An 18,885-nucleotide genomic window follows, 5' to 3' on the forward strand; every position below is an offset into this window, starting at 1 on the left:
CGATCCCACATGCTTATCCCATGCCTTTTTAAATTCCGGAACAGTCCTCGACTCCACCACCTCCACAGGGAGGCCATTCCACACCTCCACCACCCTTTCTGTGAAATAATACTTCCTTAGGTTACTCCTAAGCCTATTCCCTCTTAACTTTGTCGTATGCCCCCTCATTCCAGACCTTCATTTGAAAAAGGCTCTCTTCCTGTATTTAAATGCCTTGAGTGGGTTAGTTTATCGCATACTGTGACCACAATAAACCTCACATCTAAGTCAGGGTACGTGAACTCTGATTTCAGTCTCTAAAACGCATCATACCAAAGACAGCTTCCTTCTGGAGTTCATAAGTTGTAACACGTATAGGCAACCTATCCGTGTGTGCTTGAATATTCCTGGCATAACGGGAAATATTTCTGTGTCTTTCTGCCATATTTTCTTGGTCTCTCACTGCATTTCTTGGTATTTAAGAACCTTCGCTCTTTCTACCTGATTTACAGAGTAATCGCTCAGAACTGACACCTCTATGATGAATATCATTCTAATGGTTTTCTCTCTTACCGCTGTATCCAGTTTCCCTAATTCAGTTAGTGGCCCTTTTACTAAGCCGCATAGGTGCCAACGCGTGACCAAAGCGAATCAATTTGGAACTACCGCCCAATTTCATTTTTTTACGCGCGTCCACTAAGCGCGCCAGAAAATAATTTAATAATTTTCTGGCGCTCGGCGCTACCGGCCAGTAACAGGCATTTGATGCGTTTAGACCATTACTAACCAGTTAACGTGTGAGACCTTACCACTAAGTCACTGGGTGGCCATAAGGTCTCAGACCCATAATGGATGTGTGCCAATTTTCATTTTGCCACACGTCCATTTTCGGTCAAAATTTTAAAAAAGGCATTTTTACAGGTGCGCTGAAAAATGGATCTGCGCGCGTCCAAAACACACGCTTAACACTAGCACACCTTAGTAAAAGGACCCCTTAGGTCTATGTCCTTAATTCTCTTTGGGTAAACATAGTGGTGGGAATGTCAGGAAGTATTTTTTCACGGAGAGAGTGGTGAATGCTTGGAATGCCCTCCCGCGGGAGGTGGTGGAGAGGAAAACGGTAACGGAATTCAAACATGCGTGGGATAAACATAAAGGAATCCTGCTCAGAAGGAAGGGATCCCCAGAAGCTTAGCTGGTGGTGGGAGGCAGGGCTGGTGGTTGGGAGGTGGGAATAGTGCTGGGCAGACTTATACGGTCTGTGCCAGAGCCGGTGGTGGAGGCGGGGTGGGTGGTTGGGGGGCGGGGATAGTGCTGGGCAGACTTATACGGTCTGTGCCCTGAAAAAGACAGGTACAAATCAAGGTAAGGTATACACAAAAAATGGCACATGTGAGTTTATCTTGTTGGGCAGACTGGATAGACCGTGCAGGTCTTTTTCTGCCTTCATCTACTATGTTACTAACCAGCTCATTTTCGAAAGTGATCGCCGGCCATCTTCCGACACAAATCGGGAGATGGCCAGCGATCTCACAAAAGCGGCCAAATCAGTATAATCGAAAGCCGCTATTTTGATACCATCGCCGCTTTCCCGTCGCAGAGCCGGCGAAAGTTCAAGGGGGCGTGTTGGCAGCGATGCGAAGGCGGGACATGGGCGGGGTTACGAAATGGCCGGCTTTAGCCCATAATGGAAAAAAATACCCGGCGATGAAGAGCATTTGGCCGCTTTTACTTGGTCCCTTTTTTTTCAGGTCCAAGCTTCAAAAAGGTGGCCGAACTGACCACATGACCACCGGAAGGAATCGGGGATGACCTCCCCGTACTCCCCCAGTGGTCACCAACCCCCTCCCAGCATAAAAAACAGGTTACAAATACTTTTTTGCCAGCCTCAAATGCCATACCCACCTCCATGACAGCAGAATGTGTTCTGTCCTCCGACAGCCTTTGCCTGCTTGTGATGTGGCTCTGGGGTGAGTGTGGCATCTTTTCTGTTATTTGCACTGCAGAGTCACATCAGCAATGCATTGTGGTGGGTATAGGTATTGGTAGTTGGTAGGCTCTGCTTTTCCCCCTGCTTACTGGGTCAGAGTGTGCCCTGTTTTGTTTCCTGTTGTAGTCCATGTGGTAGTGGCCATTTTTGTAAGCCAGTTTTAGATCCCTTTCCTGTGTTACCCACGTCAGAGAACGTAGTTCTTACCTTGAATGGTGCTGAAAGAGGGCATTGTACACCATTGTGCTAGCTCTGACCTACTGCTAATCTTAGTACCAGGGGACTCTTTTCCAGTGGGGCACAACCTCTGATCTGCAGTTAACTGTGAGTAAACGTGGTTATTTCAAGAAAGGACTTTTTCAGAGAGATTAGTCTTCAGGTGTGAACTGGTGTGCCAAAATTATACAGCAGCAATAAGTCCTAGAGGCTGTATGCAGGTCCCTGGAGCAGTTTTAGTGGGTGCAGTACATTTGTGGGTAGTGGGTTTTGGAGGGGGGGGGGGGGTTGGGGGGCTCAGCTGCACTAAAAATGCTGGCTCCTTCCACAGCCAAATGCCTTGAATTTGGCCGGGGTTTGAGATGGCCAACATAACTTTCCATTATCGCTAAAAAACGAAGCTGGCCATCTGAAACCCCGGCCAAATCCAATGCATTTGGCTGGCTGGAACCGTATTATCGAAACAAAAGATGGCCGGCCATCTTTTTCGAAAATACGGGTCTGGCCAGCTGTTTGCGGCGCCACCAAAATACTTCACCGGCCATGTATTTCGCCGGCGCCGTTCGATTATTCCCCTCTATGTTACTCAACATATCAGAAAAGGTGCCACTTTATCTTGTCTTTGTTTTTATTGGTTAACCCTTATCTCTTTGCACTCACGTGGACTAAAACAGCAACCTTACTCCTTTTCTTTCAGGTACCGCCAGTCACATTCAGCGATGTCGCTGCTTATTTCTGGGAAGTGGAGTGGGATATTCTGGGAGAAAGGCAGAAGGAGCTTTACAAGAAGGTCATTTTGGAGATTCATGGCATCCTCATGTCACGGGGTAAACATACTTTGCTCTTTTATCAGGGCTGGAAAAATCCAGGGTGCCAGATTAATGGGCATCTAAAAAATTGGGTCTGGCTCCTGATCTCATTTCAGGTCCAGTAGAAGATGCTGTGGCCCTGCAGGATCAAGTGAGAGACACCTTTGCTGCAGGCCTGACAAAAGATGCTACTCTGTGCTGCAAGACAAAACTTATATATTAGCTAGAGGCTTTATATATGACCAGAAGGAGTCTGTGACACGTTTCTTTACAATAAAAGCAGTCACAACGGAACAGGAGAAAAGATTTCTCTCTCCGACTCCCAACTGTGAATCACAACTTCTGTGTAAAGGCAGAACATGTTAGCTGCACTGTACAACATGTAACCTCTCCAGATGTCAGAGGCCAGTAACATAAGCAGATGTGAGCCTGTGTCTCCTTCTGTAATCCTGCTCACTAATACATCACTACTGGGCAGGAGGAGTTGACATACTGATCAGCAAGTCACAGCAACAGAGCCGGTTTATGTGAAATAAATCTTTTGCTGCTAAACCCAAGATGGCCGCCTTTTCAGAGAAGGACAAGATGGCTGACACAGCTGGCTAGGCACAACATGGCGACTGATGCAGTATAGTCACTCAGCTTCCTAATTAAAAGAAGCTGCAAATCCCAAGTTGGCCAACTTCTGAATTCCTATGGGTTGACAGTCTTTGGTTGGTGACTTAAGATGCAGGATGGAGGGAGAACTACAGGGAAGGTTTGGACCCATGGATCTTTTGTTGATTGCTGCTGGTTCATCAAGTGAAATGGGAAAAGGCCAGTTAAACCTTTTGTGTGCCCGATCAAGTAGAACGCTCGCAGGAGGAAGCTGGACACTGCTTGAAGATGTAATTGCAGAACCTGTAGCGCAATGTTTCCCAAGTCCGGTCCTGGAGTACTCCTTGCCAGTCAGGTATTCAGGATATCCACAATGAATATGCATGAACTTGATTTGCATACACTGCCTCTATTGTATGCAAATCTCTTTCATGCGTATTCACTCTGGATATCCTGAAAACCTGACTGGTAAGGGGTACTCCAGGACCGGACTTGGGAAACACTGCTGTAGCAGGTTCAATTTAAAGGTTAATCTTCCTATTTCTATTTACAGGTTATTCAATTTTTAATCCAGATGCTATTTTCAAGATTAAAAAGGGAGATGGAAAATATTTCACTCAACACTGTGAATGGGAAGGAAAAGAAAACCTGAATGACCCCTCCATGAGTAAGTAAATATTTTGGATTTAAAGGGCTTTGCATTTTCACAGCACCAGAAATGGTCATTAACTTTACAACTGGAGACTTAAAATTCATTTCCTAGTATAAAATAGCAGGTCCTTTGTGAATTCTTCTAGATATGTTGGTTTCCTCATCACAGGCCTTCCGATTATAACATCTGTGTTCTCATTGAACATTAAACAAGAGGAAGATCCCCCCTTCATGGATCATCCTGAATCGGAGACAACTAAACAGATTCACCCTCCTGAAACAGGTAAGTTTGAAATTCCTCCTGCAGGTCTTTACTGTGGTGAGCAGCACCATTTAGGAATACAGCACAGAGAGGACAAGAGGTGATCATCCTTTCCATTTAGTGTCTGTTTCCCTCTTTTGGAGGGGGGTGTGCCCCCTGATGAAAAGTATCAGACTGGCAGTGCCCTTAGGTTTGGAGTGTCATGGGGTTGAGGCATCAGTAATGCAGAAAGTTGGGGGGGGGGGGGTAGAGAAGACAAAAGGATGAAAACGGTAATGGAATTCAAACATGCGTGGGATAAACACAAAGGAATCCTGTTGAGAAGGAATGGATCTACGGAATCTTAGAGGAGATTGGGTGACGACGCCGGTAATTGGGAAGCAAAACCAGTGCTGGACAGACTTCTATGGTCTACGCCATGATCATGACTGAATTGATAGGGATGGGCTGGCGTGTAAATTTTAAGGGGCTTCGACATTAGCTTCAGAACTTAGTACAACAAGAATGCTGGGCAGACTTCCACGGTCTATGCCCTGAGAACGGCAAGGACAAATCAAACTCGGGCATAAAGTATCACATACCATGTAAAATGAGTTTATCTTGTTGGGCAGACTGGATGGACCGTCCAGGTCTTTATCTGGCGTCATTTACTATGTTACCTGGTATATTTCTGAAATGAAAAGCATTAGAGGTGACATCAGCGACTGAGGGTGGGAACCAAGTCTGGTTTCAGGTAAATAAACCCCCAGCAGGGATATTTGACTGAGCATCGGTGGAAGTGTAATTGTAGAAGAGAAGACAGAGAAAATAGTCTCGTGTGATACCTTCTGTAAGGTCCAGTTGTCTTCTCTGGTGGTTCCTATCATTTTGGTCAAATGAGAATTAAAAATGTCCCACTTAAGTCGATATCCAGTGCTGTTAACCAAGTCTGTCAGCCCTGTTCCTATCACTGTCATCTGTATCTATCCCAGGTGTTTCTAAATTCAGTTGCAGTACCGACCTCCACCACCTGCACTGCTAGTCCTTTCCAAGCCTCATCATCTTCTTTTTGGTTCTTAATCCAATACCCAGTCCCTCCCCCCTCCCCATGTCTTCTGTCCAGGCTTTGTTATTTCTGTTTAAATCTATTTATTAAACTTGTCATGCAATACACATAAAAATAACTAGATCCCTCCATAAATAATTTTTCAAGTAGCGTTTTGAAATACAGTAACCCCCCCCCCCAACAAATACAAAGAACAATTTAAAAAAATACGTAATACTACCCAATAATAGATAATAAAAAAATTAGAAAAGAAAAAGGAGAAGCTTTTCTCTTATGCTCCCCTATTAATTTGTCCAAAGGATCTAGTCGTAGAAAACAGCATGCTTACCCCCTCATCTCTCCTATGAAATTCCCTCTCCAAATACAGACTTTATTTATTGTGCTGTGCTGTGTTTTTGACATAATTTAGTGATCCATAAATGTTTGAATGAAATTTGAAACGACTGAAACAGCCACCACAACTAGGGACTATCTTACCAAACCGAGCTAGCGATTACGGTGCGGCAAGTCGGCATTGCCATGCCGGAATCATTGGTGCGGTTTGGTAAAAGAGGCCCCTAGCTTGGCTGTTGCCTGAAACATCCGGCCGCTCCCGGGAATCTCCTTGCAGTTAACTCCAGCCTTCTTGGAAGCCTGATTCAGGGCCAGATACTCATAAGTCACCGTTAAATACCACGTGCGTCCATATCTGTGGCTGAACTTACTGATTTTGAAACAACGATTGATGCTCAAAGGAAATCACATGCAAATGAGATGCGCGGAAATTCCGCAAGTGGCTCAGTAGGGTAAGCGCCTACCACATGCATAGAACAGTCTCGCGGTTAAGTGTCAACGTTATACTCATGCCCAAGGAATAAAGGCAACAACCGCGTCATAAGCGTGCATCCACTGATGTGACGTCACATGGAGTTTCTTTTTTTTTTCTTTTTTTGTTGCACGACAACTTTTTAATAGTGCTAAGTGCAGAACACACACTCATATAATACACACACATACAAGGCACATTTAACACACACGTGCAGACACTATTAAAAAATGCAAGCAGACCACACCACCGAGAAGTTGCCCTCGTGCAACAACAGCTCCAGACCTGCTGAAACATTTTGAACATTAAAGGTAGGTGCTCCTTTCTGTGCATCGCACGGAATGCTCATTTTAATACTAATGAGCTCATTGTAAAAGTGATGCAGAATCCATTTGTGCACCAGACGCTGAATTATATGCACGTTAGACTGGATATAACCCCCCCCCCCCCCCCCCAGCTGAAGACTTCATCCATCGCTGGTCTGTGGCAGTGCCGCCGCATTGCCTACCCTACTGTCTCTTCCCCTCACGTCGAGCATTCTCCTTTTAGTGGAGCAGTTTCAATAAAAGGAGCGTGTCGGACATGAGAGGAAGAGAGAGCAGGGCAGGCAATGCAGCGGCGTTGAAGACCAGTGCTGGACAAAGTTTTCAGCTGGCAGGGGTTGGGGACCCCCGCCAGGCAAGATGTACAGCGGTGGCAGTGAGGGGGGGGGGGGCAGCAGGGCGGCAACCAAAATGTGCCCCACACCTTGGGCTCTGGCCCCCTCCCACCTCGCGGTCTGGCTACGCCCCTGGATGCAAGCACGGTGAGCTTTGAGAATTCCCTCCCTCAGTCATTCCGGTCATGTATGTTTGGGTTGTGATCAGGCCCACTTCCTGCAGGTTACCCCAGCTTTCAGCCATTACAGAAAAGGGTCCTTGGGGTGCCTAAATGGAAGGGCAGAGTTACAGACTTGGCCCCTGTGTGTACAACTAGCTAGTTAGTCGTTTCTTCCATTAAAGGCTTGAGAGAAGCCAGGCTGTCACCTGATTCCTGAAGTTAAGATAGGCTGCGCCTAATGCAAGACTGTCTGAAAGTGCGTTCCAGAGCGTGGGGGCTGTTCCAGGGAAGGCTCGCTAGTGGGTGTCACAATATGCCTATACATATATTTTTTTAATAAATTAGGCAACACAAAAGCTCCATTTTTGGCAGATGCCTTGTTATGAAATCCCCCCACCCCCCTCAATGTGTTCCTCGTATTTTTAATTGCTTGAACTGGATGTTTGTACATTTATCTGCATTCTGCTTAGAATCCTTTTTCAGTAAAACAGGCAGATTATCAGATTATGTAAATAAGTGAATACAGACTCTGAGGTAACTTTGGTATTGTACCGTCTTTTCCTATTACAGGCTCCCCCGGTGTCAAACCCGACATTTTAATCCGATTTAAGCTGGAGGGATCCCAGACTGAGCCCCAGGGATCAGAGGACGGAAGGAACCTGCCCATTCCAGACCCAGGTGAGGAACTGCATGAAACAGGTGACGCCTTCTCTGAATCAGGCGTTGTGAGTATGAGGCATATAATTACGGCCTTTGACTTCTAACCTTTGCTATGTGGATAATTTATTTCTCCTTGTTCCTCTATTTCTTAATTCCTCCTTTCATTTTCAGGTCTGTCTTTGTCGTTGATCCTTCTCTCTCTTATTCTCCCCCCCCATCCTTTTCCTACAGCCTGGCTCTCTTCCCATGTCCACCTCTTCTCCTCCTCTCCCCAGGCTTTTCGTCCTTCCCCTTATGAAGTCTCTCTTTTCTGTCCCTCTTTTCTCACGTCTCTCTCTTCCTTCCCTTCATCACCTACAGTCTTGATTTTGTTCATTCTTCCAGCCATTACTTTATCCAGACATGTCAGTGAGCTCCAGATTAAAGAGCTGTACGAGGTCAGAAATTTCACCCATATCCACCCGTACCCGCTATGATCCATCCCCACCCGTTAATATTTAGTCCCAATTTATTTGATATACCACAAATACAGCAAAAACGTATGCGGTTTACAGTGTAATTAAAATATAAGGGGAGGGGAAACTGACAAAACATAAAAACAATGTCATTAAAATTAAACTGGCTAAAAACAGTCTGGAGGGCCTAAGGAAACAAAATTAGCAGGTAAGACTTAATTTCCCCTTATTACCTGGATATCAGACTGCTTTAGATTCTGCTATTAGCAAACTGATCAACAGCTCTCAGCGGAAATTGGTATCCTGCTGGACTCTGGAGAAAGGGAAGTTGCCACTTATGACAGGGGTTCTTCCAGACAGCAGGGGAATGCAGCCACTCTTATCTTCCCTCCTTGCCTTAATCAACAAGAAGGGCAGGGTAGGTAGAGGACAAACTGAAGAGGGAGAAAGAGACTTTACCCAGCAGACGAATGCCTGCACATGGTCAGATGGCAACACCATATAGTGTGTTAAAATGTTCAGAGCTCACAGAATTACCATCATCTCATTTTTGACTGATTGTTGATATTCTTAGGTTAATATCCCTGATTATTTAAAAGTTAAAGAAATTGTTTTCCTTTATTTTTTTTTTGTGACAGACAGCCGAACAGACAGTCCTGATGCCACAGTAGAGACCCTGAGAATGGAAGAGCCTCACGTCCGTGACCATCTGGTGAGCAAAAGGTTCTTTACAATAAGATATTTCATGCAAGTCCTCAGATGTGCCTACGATGAGCTGATTTCATCTTTCCTCATATCCCTGCAGCTCAGGCCTGAATTCCTTTTGCTTAAATCAAAATTAAAAGGTCAGATTTGATATTGGGAAATTCTGTAATGGGAAAAGATGGTGGTGCTTCGAAAAGTTACTCCAGAGCCTGTACTGTCAGTGCAAGTGGCTACAGAATGATGCTGGTTTCATAGGCAGAGCGGAGTCAAGAGGGGTGCTGCTGTCCTGATCATCATCAGAAATTCAGTTTAGTGGCATCTTGATCGTTTTGTAGTAAAATCTCTTTTATCGGTGAACGCAAAACAAAATAGACCAATGCAGGAGTCAAGAATATTCCAACATGACTGACCAAAGAAGTCAACTATCACCATATTTTGAAGTTGCAATATAACATTCCCCCTTCCAGTACCCGATGTTCCCTATTTAAGCCCTTCCCTCAAACCAGGGGCATAGCCAGCCCTCTGATTTGGTGGTGGTGGGGGGGGGTGGGTCCCAGAGGAGACAGGGAGGACAACACATCTCCCCCATGCCAAAAATAATACTTTTTCTGGCAGAGATGCAGAAGCCCTGCCAGCCAAATCTCGTCCTCACACTGCTGCAGTATGGAAGAATTTGGCATCGTGCCTTCAGCCGCCAATGCCGGGACTCCCCGAGCATGCTCAGTTCTTGCGCAAAGTGAGCATGAGCGAAGAGCTCGGCGTTGGCAGCATGTCTTCCCTAGTCTTACATAATGGTTGGTGCAGCCCTGGACAGAGGTTTCTTCAACTCAGGGGCGTAGCCAGATGGTCAATTTTGGGTGGGCCTGAGCCCAAGGTGGGTGGGCATGGAATTCTCCCCCCCCCCACAGTCCCCCTCTGGTTTGCTTCTCTTTCCACCCCTCCCTGCCCACAAACCCCAAATATTAAATCCTCGAGCTGACAGAGATCCCCAAACCCTGCCAGCTGAAGATTTCCTCCTCCTCCTTGAGCAGCCAGCACTCTTCTAAATGGCAGCCAGCAGCACTTGCCTGAAACTGATGCTGCTGCCGGCAGACCGTGCATGCTCAGTGCTTTTGCATGTGCAAAAACTGAGCATGTGCAGAAGGGCTGGTCTCAGCATCAGCTCAAGGCAAGTGCTGCTGGCTGACATTTGGAAGAGCTCTGGGGAGAGAAAATCTTCAGCTGTCAAGGTTTGGGGATCCCCACCAGTCACAGCAAGTGTGTAACAATTTTGGGTGGGCCTGAGTCACTGCTTCAAGTTATAATGTACTGGAGATCTGATCTCAATGATAAATGAAATATAACACTGAAGGGAGAGGGGTTTATTGTGTCCTGTTTGCTGTTTCAGGCATTGGTCACATTTGCCGACATTGCAGCTTATTTCTGGGAAGTGGAGTGGGACGTTCTGGGAGAACGGCGGAAAGAGCTGTACAAGAAAGTCATCAAGGAAATTCACAGCATCCTCATCTCACGGGGTAAAAATACCTTTTCTATCATTTACCACCTGCAGACACAAAAGAATGAGTCTGCTGTTTTATCAGGGTTGGCCTATTCCCGAGTGCCAGGTCCCACAAGCACCTAAAAGCCTCAGGTACAAACTTAGATTGTGAGCCCTCTAGGACAGAGAAATATCCAGTGTACCTGAATGTAACTCACCTTGAGCTACTACTGAAAAAGGTGTGAGCAAAATCCAAATTAATAAATATAGAAGTGTCTTTCTCAACATCTTTTGTTGGGTTTCCAGTAGTGATGCCTTTCACTGGGTCCCAGAGAGCCACAGGGGCTCCTGATGGACCTGATGTGACATCATAAGCCAAACCCTAAATTTTAGATGCTCATGGGACGTGTCACACCCTTATATGGTGCTCTAACCACTAGGCCACGCCTCTATTCCATATAAGGGTGTGACAGGATTTTGCTGCACAGTTTGTAGAATCCTAAGGGCAGTGATATGTGTAACTGTTAATTAGTGTCAATTAACACCAATTACGGCCAATAATTGGTTGTAAATGGCAGTTAGCAGCTAATTATTAAATTAAGTTATACATATATTCTATCAATTGTATGCACAATTTTGTGTGCTAAGAATAAAAATGCGTTTGCAGATTTATATAACTAGGAGATAAGTCCTTCATGTAGTAACCAGATGTCACAGGTAAAATATTCCCTTTCTTCCCATCACTGGCCTCTATATATCTAGATAAAGTTCCTTAGCATCCCAACAGATCAGACCAGAACTTGTGGCTTATGTTCACCGACCAGTGGATGGAGACAGAAAAAGAAAGTAGTTCCTTGTGATTTGCAGAACATAGATGCCCCCCCCCCCCCCCACCAACCTTCTGCCCCATGGGGAATTCTACAAGTACACTTTAAAAGTCATTCTATTTTTTATTGACAGGTTATTCAATTGCTAATCCTGATGCCGTATTCAAGATTAAAAAGGAAGACAAGAAATATTTCACTCAAAGCTGTGAGTGGGAGGCAAAAGAAAGCTTGAACGACCCCCTCATGAGTAAGTAAATGTTTAGGATTTAAAGGGGTTTGCATTTTCAGATCACAGGACATAAGTCTTTAATTATCAACTTTTGGAGACTTAAACTCCATGAATTCTTCACAGTGTGTATACAAGGTGTGTGTCAGTATCTTTCCACATGTTGGTTTCCTCATAACAGGCCTTCCGATTGTAACATCTGTGTTTTCACTGAGCATTAAACAAGAGGAAGATCCCCTCATGGATCATCTTAAATCACAGTTGGCTGAAAAGATTCACCCTCCTATAACGAGTAAGTTTAAAATTCCTCATGGACGTCTTTACTAAAGTTTGCTGGTGCCTGTGAGTGATTGAGTGTGTAAGTGTCTGATCTGGAAGGCAGAGATTGTGTTTAGAGCGGAGGGGTACAGAAACATCCTGTTAGTTTGGGGAAAAAGCACTAGCGCCGTTTTGTATTTCAGAGCTGGTGGGATAAGAAAGTGAGAAGGAAGATCCCATCCTTAATCCATCCCCCAGATGAAAGAAAAAGTACCAGGAGCCTTCACAAGCAGGACAAAATCTTTATTCACAAGAATCCATGACCCTGAGTATGGTTGGCGGGATAATTGTACATTGGGTTTTGCTAAGACTAAAGTTTGGTCCAATTTGGACTCAATTGTCAGTGGATGAATAGAAAGCAACTGACCCCTGACGCAGGCGCTCATGCGCCGAAACACGGCCCGTGTCGGGTCAGTGATATACGGAATACCTGCAGTGTGAATAAAGATTTTGTCCCGCTTGTGAAGGCTCCTGGTACTTTTTCTTCTTTGTCTGTGTAATAATCCAAACAGCCGTTAAAACTAGTCATGCTGTTAACCAGCAACGATCATTAATGTTAGTGGTATATCCATAGCTGCTCTGTGCAGGTTACCCCAGTGTGGCTATTTGGCTCTGCCTGTCTGTGGGCCGTTTTCATCATTTTGGTAAGTTAAATTTTTTTTGGGGGGGGGGGGGGACGTCCTTCGAATAATGATGACTAAGGAAGTGGGTGGGGACAAGAAGAAGGAAAAATTGCTTTTTGGAGGGGAGGTCTTTGGAATGAATGCCTAGAAGAGAAAAATGTTGGGGGTCATCAGAAGAACGAGTGGGTGGGGGTGACAAGAGATGGGATGGAATGTTAGGATGGCTGGGTGGAGGTACAGAAAGTTTTTAAAAAAAAGACATTTTCTTCAGTTTGGGTCCCGTGGTGGAGAGGGTGGGAACAACCAAGGAGAGCCCAAATTAAGTTGGAATAGGGAGTGGACGGGGCAACCATGCTTTCAGGGCCTTCAGGAGAGACAATCAATCCCTTGCAACTGTGCTTTTTGTTGTTGTTGTTGTTACTGGAGCAGGCGTAGATGCTACAGGGAGCACAGCAGCACCTGCAGCTTACAGGGTCCTGCGTACCTCCTCCAGCAGAGAAAAAAACAATTTTATTTTTATTTTGGAGGGGGGGATGATAGAGAGGGAGAGGGTGTCTGGGGGCAATGAGTGAAGGGTTGGTGAGGAGAGGGAAAGGTAGGGGTACAGAGGGGAAAGAAAATTATTTGGAGTGGGTGGGGATAACAAAAGAGAAGGGATGGTAAGACACGAGGAATGGGAGTACAGAGGTGAGAAAAAAAGTGTTAACTTTTGGGCTGATGATAGAAAGCAAGAGGGTGGGGGAAAGATGAGAGAAGGGGTGGTGAGGACAAGAAGGTGGGGTAAAGAGGGCAAAAAATATTCTTTTTTTTTTTTAAACTGTTGGGGTCGTTGGAATGGTAGAGAGGGGGTGAGGGAGGCAACGGGATTGGGGATGGCGAGGACAGGAAGAGCTGGGGTTCAGAGGGGAGAATTTGGGGTAGCAAGATGCCAAAAGAGGGGAAGAGGCAGCATAGAAAAAGGGAAGAGTATAAGTGTGCCTTTGTAAAAGGAGGGAAAGGAGAGGATGGGGGGCAGGAGGGGAGGCCGAATAAAGCAAGGGTGTGGAGCAAAGGAAGTTTGGTGAAACAAGGGAACACAACAGAGAAGGCAGGTGGCAGAGAGTAGGGGAATGTGAGGTAGATGTGAATTTCAGCTACTCTTGTTGTTTCTCTGGGGATGTGAGAGGTAATATATTGGGGCTGCTGAGTCCCTTTTGCTGTTTTTCTGAGGTTGGGATGCCCCCAACCCTAGAGAAACAAGAGGTGCTTGGCAGTCTCAACAAATCACATCCCATTAAGAAAAACTGTGTGGGGCCAGGAGGTGTTTTGTCCTGAGTAGTGGTGACCGCTTAAACTTTTTTTTTTGGAACAGACAGCCATGGACCACTGCCTCCAACCAGCACCCACTTGGAAGACATTGTACAAAATTTGATTAAAGTTCCTTTCTGTAGATTAAACTTTGAAGAAAAACAAAACATTATTTCCAAAGGAAGAAGCACTCCAGATCTTCCAGAGTTAATGCAGGATGGAAAACAGTTTGTCCGACACTTCCAGAGAAGTCGGTATGATACGACAGAGTGGTTAACAGGAAGCGTTTCTCTGAGTAAACTCTTTTGCTGGCCATGTCTGCTCTTCAATATTGACAAAGGAACATGGAACTACAATGGATTTTCTCAACTGAATAATTTGACAAAAGCATGCCAAAAACATGAATGCTCTCAGGCACACTTGCGAGCTACTTTGGAGCTCAAAATGTTTGGCCAAACTCATACTGATGTCCAACTTGATGAAGAGCGTAGACTTGGAATTCTGAAACACAATGAGATGGTCAGAAGAAACAGAGATGTTTTGAAGAGATTAATTGATGTGGTTTGTTTTCTCGGTCAACAAGAACTAGCATTTCGAGGTCACGATGAGTCTGTACAGTCGCTCAATAGGGGGAATTACGTGCAACTGCTACAGTTTTTGTCAAGTTATGACTCGGTTTTGGGTCGACACCTGGAAACAGCTACAGTGTTCTCAGGAACATCAATCCATATTCAGAATGACATCATTTCTTCAGTTGCCGCAGTGATTGATTCTTCAGTTAAAGAAGAATTACAGAAAGCAACATTTGTTGCTGTCTTGGCTGATGAATCCTCCGATGCAGCAAATCGTTCTCAACTTTCTATATCTGTAAGATATGCTACAGATGATAGCGGACCAAAGGAGAGATTTTTGGGGTTCATCCAAGTGACAGACAGAAGTCCACAGGGAATTTCAACACTTATCCTCCAAACTCTTAAAGAATTCAAGTGCTTGGAAAAGCTTATCGCACAAGCGTTTGATGGTGCTTCATTAATGGCTTCAGATTTGCATGGAGTGCAATCCATGATTCGAAAAGAAGCACCCGATGCAATATTTGTTCATTCTTACGCACATAACTTAAATTTAGTACTGAGTCAAAGTGCTGGATGTAATCGACAGTGCAAAATTTTCTTTTCTACTCTGAGTGGAATAGCTGCATTTTTCACAAAATCAAGTAAGAGAACTCAGCTACTAGATGAGCTTGTAAAAGTAAGAATTCCTGCAGTGGCTGTTAAACGATGGAACAATAGTTCACAGATTGTTAATATTGTGAAAGAGAATAAGAAAGGATTACTTGAGCTATTTCAAGATATAATTAATCACGCTCAAGAGTGGGATGATGAAACAGTATCTGCTGCATCAGGTTTTCATCATAGGCTCGGCGATTTTGAGTTTTCCTTCCTGTTGACGATTTTCGCTGCTGTTTTTGCTCACACAGATGTCTTGTTTTCTATCTTACAAGCAAAACGATTTGATATTTCGTATTGCCAACAAAAGGTAAAAGAAGTAGAAGAATTCTTAATTGGTCAGAGAGAAAAGTTTCAGGAAATATATGAAAGCTTGGAAGAGGACACGGGCCCTCCAATGAAACGAAGTTGTGGAGATCATTTTGAAGGTAATACCCAGTACAAGCGACTGTTCTATGAAATAATCGATTGCTTGTTACTCCAAATCAGAGAGAGGTTTTCGGACATGGATAAGCTGAAATTTGTAGCTCTTCTAGATCCTTCTAAATTTATAACACATGCCAAAGCTTTCCCAGACGATGCATTCTCGTCTTTGAAGGAAACATACAGTCGGCATTTTGACTTTGTGAGGCTTAAAAATGAGCTGACAGTGATTTATACATCTAAAGCGTTCCACGGGAAATATCCACACGAAATCCATAAAGTACTAAGAGATACTGGGCTAGGCTCAGTTGGCTTCAGTGAAACTTACAAACTTGTCACACTGATGGTTACAATCCCAAGCACTTCAGCTACAGTGGAAAGATGCTTCTTTTCTTTAAAAAGAATTAAAAACTACTGCAGGAATACAACAGGGCAGGAGAGACTTTCATCTCTAGCAAAATTATCAATTGAAAAAGAGATACTCTTGACTTTAAGGTCCAATACGAAATTCTACGATGATGTCACCGAGCATTTTATAAAAAAGGAGAGGCGGATGGAGTTTCAGTTTAAATGAGCATTTCCAGAAAGCTCTTAGCTCAACATATTCTCCAGCCGAAACGATCTGTCACGTCCCTCGCTTGTTTTCCATGGTCTCCAGCAGCATTCTGTGCCAAAAGAATCTGTTCAACTTCTTGGAACTTTTGCACTTCCTTTTATAGCCCTTCAATAGGGCACTGACTGATGTCATCACTTCCTGTCTTGTGGTATATAAGGAAGTTCCTGACTCTACCAGTGCCTTTGCAATGGGTCACCTAGCCTGGTCTATTGTTAGTTCCAGTCCTGTTCCAGTTCGTGCCTTCAGCCTTGTTCCAGCTACTTCCTGGTCTTGACTCTGTCAGGCCAGCCACTTTCTGCCCTGCTTGTTGGAGCACCCCCAAGGGTTCTTTTAAGAGCTATTCCTGGCCTAGATTCTGTTAGATAAACCCCCAAAGGCTCTTTTACAAACCACTTTCTGGTCTGGTCTTTGTCGGGGCGTGATTCACCTGCTGCCAGCCAAGGCCCACCTAGCCTTCAGGTTGGGTAGGCAGCGTAAATCCAACTGCGGCCCAAGGGCTCACCTACCCTGAGCCGAGACATTATCGTTGACTGAATGCTTGTTAACTGGTTCTGGTTCAAATGTTAAGGGCATTTTCATGGATGTTCTAGGCTGCTGTACTATCAATTCGGCCCAAAGCCACAGTGATGGCTGCCTATATATGTGGGTTTTTTTTTTTAATTTGACCGCTTTATTTTTATTTATTTGAAAGTTTCCCATATGTAACCCAAGTATTTTAAAATCTTGGGGGGGAGGGGGAAGGCGGGGTGTCCTGGGGGGGGAGCTGTGGTCCCGCTGGAGTGCACACTTATTTTTAGAGCCGCGGGTACATAAGTACATATAAGTACATAAGTAATGCCATACTGGGAAAAGACCAAGGGTCCATCGAGCCCAGCATCTTGTCCACGACAGCGGCCAATCCAGGCCAAGGGCACCTGGCAAGCTTCCCAAACGTACAAACATTCTATACATGTTATTCCTGGGATTTTGGATTTTTCCAAGTCCGTTTAGTAGCGGTTTATGGACTTGTCCTTTAGGAAACTGTCCAACCCCTTTTTAAACTCTGCTAAGCTAATTGCCTTCACCACATTTTCCGGCAATGAATTCCAGAGTTTAATTACACGTTGGGTGAAGAAATATTTTCTCCGATTTGTTTTAAATGTACTACACTGTAGTTTAATCGCATGCCCCCTAGTCCTAGTATTTTTGGAAAGCGTGAACACATCTACCTGTTCCACTCCACTCATTATTTTATATACCTCTATCATGTCTCCCCTCAGCCGTCTCTTCTCCAAGCTGAAAAGCCCTAGCCTCCTTAGTCTTTCTTCATAGGGAAGTCGTCCCATCCCCGCTATCATTTTAGTGGCCCTTCGCTGCACCTTTTCCAATTCTACTATATCTTTCTTGAGATGCGGCGACCAGAATTGAACACAATACTCAAGGTGCGGTCGCACCATGGAGCGATACAACGGCATTATAACATCCTCACACCTGTTTTCCATACCTTTCCTAATAATACCCAACATTCTATTCGCTTTCCTAGCCGCAGCAGCACACTGAGCAGAAGGTTTCAGTGTGTTATCGACGACGACACCCAGATCCCTTTCTTGGTCCGTAACTCCTAACGTGGAACCTTGCATGACGTAGCTATAATTCGGGTTCTTTTTCCCACATGCATCGCCTTGCACTTGCTCACATTAAACATCATCTGCCATTTAGCCGCCCAGTCTCCCAGTCTCTTAAGGTCCTCTTGTAATTTTTCACAATCCTGTTGCGAGTTAACGACTTTGAATAACTTTGTGTCATCAGCAAATTTAATTACCTCGCTAGGTACTCCCATCTCTAAATCATTTATAAATATATTAAAAAGCAGCGGTCCTAGCACAGACCCCTGAGGAACCCCACTAACTACTCTTCTCCATTGTGAATACTGCCCATTTAACCCCACTCTCTGTTTCCTATCCTTCAACCAGTTTTTAATCCACAATAGGACATTTCCTCCTATCCCATGACCCTCCAATTTCCTCTGTAGCCTTTCATGAGGTACCTTGTCAAACGCCTTTTGAAAATCCAGATACACAATATCAACCAGCTCCCCTTTGTCCACATGTTTGCTTACTCCTTCAAAGAATTGAAGGAAATTGGTCAGGCAAGATTTCCCCACACAAAAGCCGTGCTGACTCGGTCTCAGTAATCCATGTCCTCGGATGTGCTCTGTAATTTTGTTTTTAATAATAGCCTCTACCATTTTCCCCGGCACCGACGTCAGACTCACCGGTCTGTAATTTCCCGGATCTCCCCTGGAGCCAATCTTCTGGTACCACAACTTGGCCTCAAGGCTCAGGCAGAGCTGAAGTCTGTCTTAAAGCTGCCCCCTACAAACATTGAGCCTCCTGCAGCTCCAAAAGCAAGTCTACTACTCTGGAGCGCCTGTACCCGCGGCAGGACCGCGACTCACCCCCCAGAGTTTAAAAAAATAAAAAACCTCGGGTTACATATAGGAAGCTTTCACATGAATAAAAAAAAAGCTGTCAATAACATCTGCGAATGTTTGGAGTTACACAATATGGCTGCCGCATGGGGGAAACAGCTTCAACCTTTTGGCATCATGCCGTCTCTTGTCATAAAACCTCCTTGGCTAAATAACCATCCACCGACCTTTTGGTATTGGAAGAACAAGCTTCATATGTTGATGTTCTGGGATTCTTATGGAGCTCGCAATCATTTGACGAGACAAAAACAATTTCTTTTGATTTGGGAGTTTTATTTAAATTCCACCTCCCCCAGAGGTCACAGCCACGTTCTGAACAAGTTTCAAGATGTAGTCAGGGAGTGATAGGAAGACTGAGTTCCCTGGGGAAAGGGAGTTGGGGGTATTGGGCTCCTAGAT

The 18,885-nt window shown here is 44.8% G+C and overlaps 1 protein-coding gene across 2 annotated transcripts in view; it reads left to right on the plus strand.

Annotated features, from left to right (window-relative positions):
* The window catches only part of LOC115464955 (zinc finger protein 665-like), a 50,278-nt gene that overhangs the window by 23,609 nt on the left and 7,784 nt on the right, over window positions 1-18,885 (plus strand). For both annotated transcript variants that reach the window (XM_030195349.1, XM_030195350.1), the window contains exons 2-9: window positions 2,883-3,012; window positions 4,145-4,258; window positions 4,412-4,525; window positions 7,744-7,851; window positions 8,927-9,000; window positions 10,381-10,507; window positions 11,431-11,544; window positions 11,705-11,815. In XM_030195349.1, the coding sequence (XP_030051209.1) occupies window positions 2,883-3,012; window positions 4,145-4,258; window positions 4,412-4,525; window positions 7,744-7,851; window positions 8,927-9,000; window positions 10,381-10,507; window positions 11,431-11,544; window positions 11,705-11,815 (892 nt within the window). The remainder of the gene's footprint in view (window positions 1-2,882; window positions 3,013-4,144; window positions 4,259-4,411; window positions 4,526-7,743; window positions 7,852-8,926; window positions 9,001-10,380; window positions 10,508-11,430; window positions 11,545-11,704; window positions 11,816-18,885) is intronic.

The sequence above is a fragment of the Microcaecilia unicolor genome, chromosome 3 (genome assembly GCF_901765095.1).
Source record: "Microcaecilia unicolor chromosome 3, aMicUni1.1, whole genome shotgun sequence".
NCBI classification, from domain to species: Eukaryota; Metazoa; Chordata; class Amphibia; order Gymnophiona; family Siphonopidae; genus Microcaecilia; species Microcaecilia unicolor.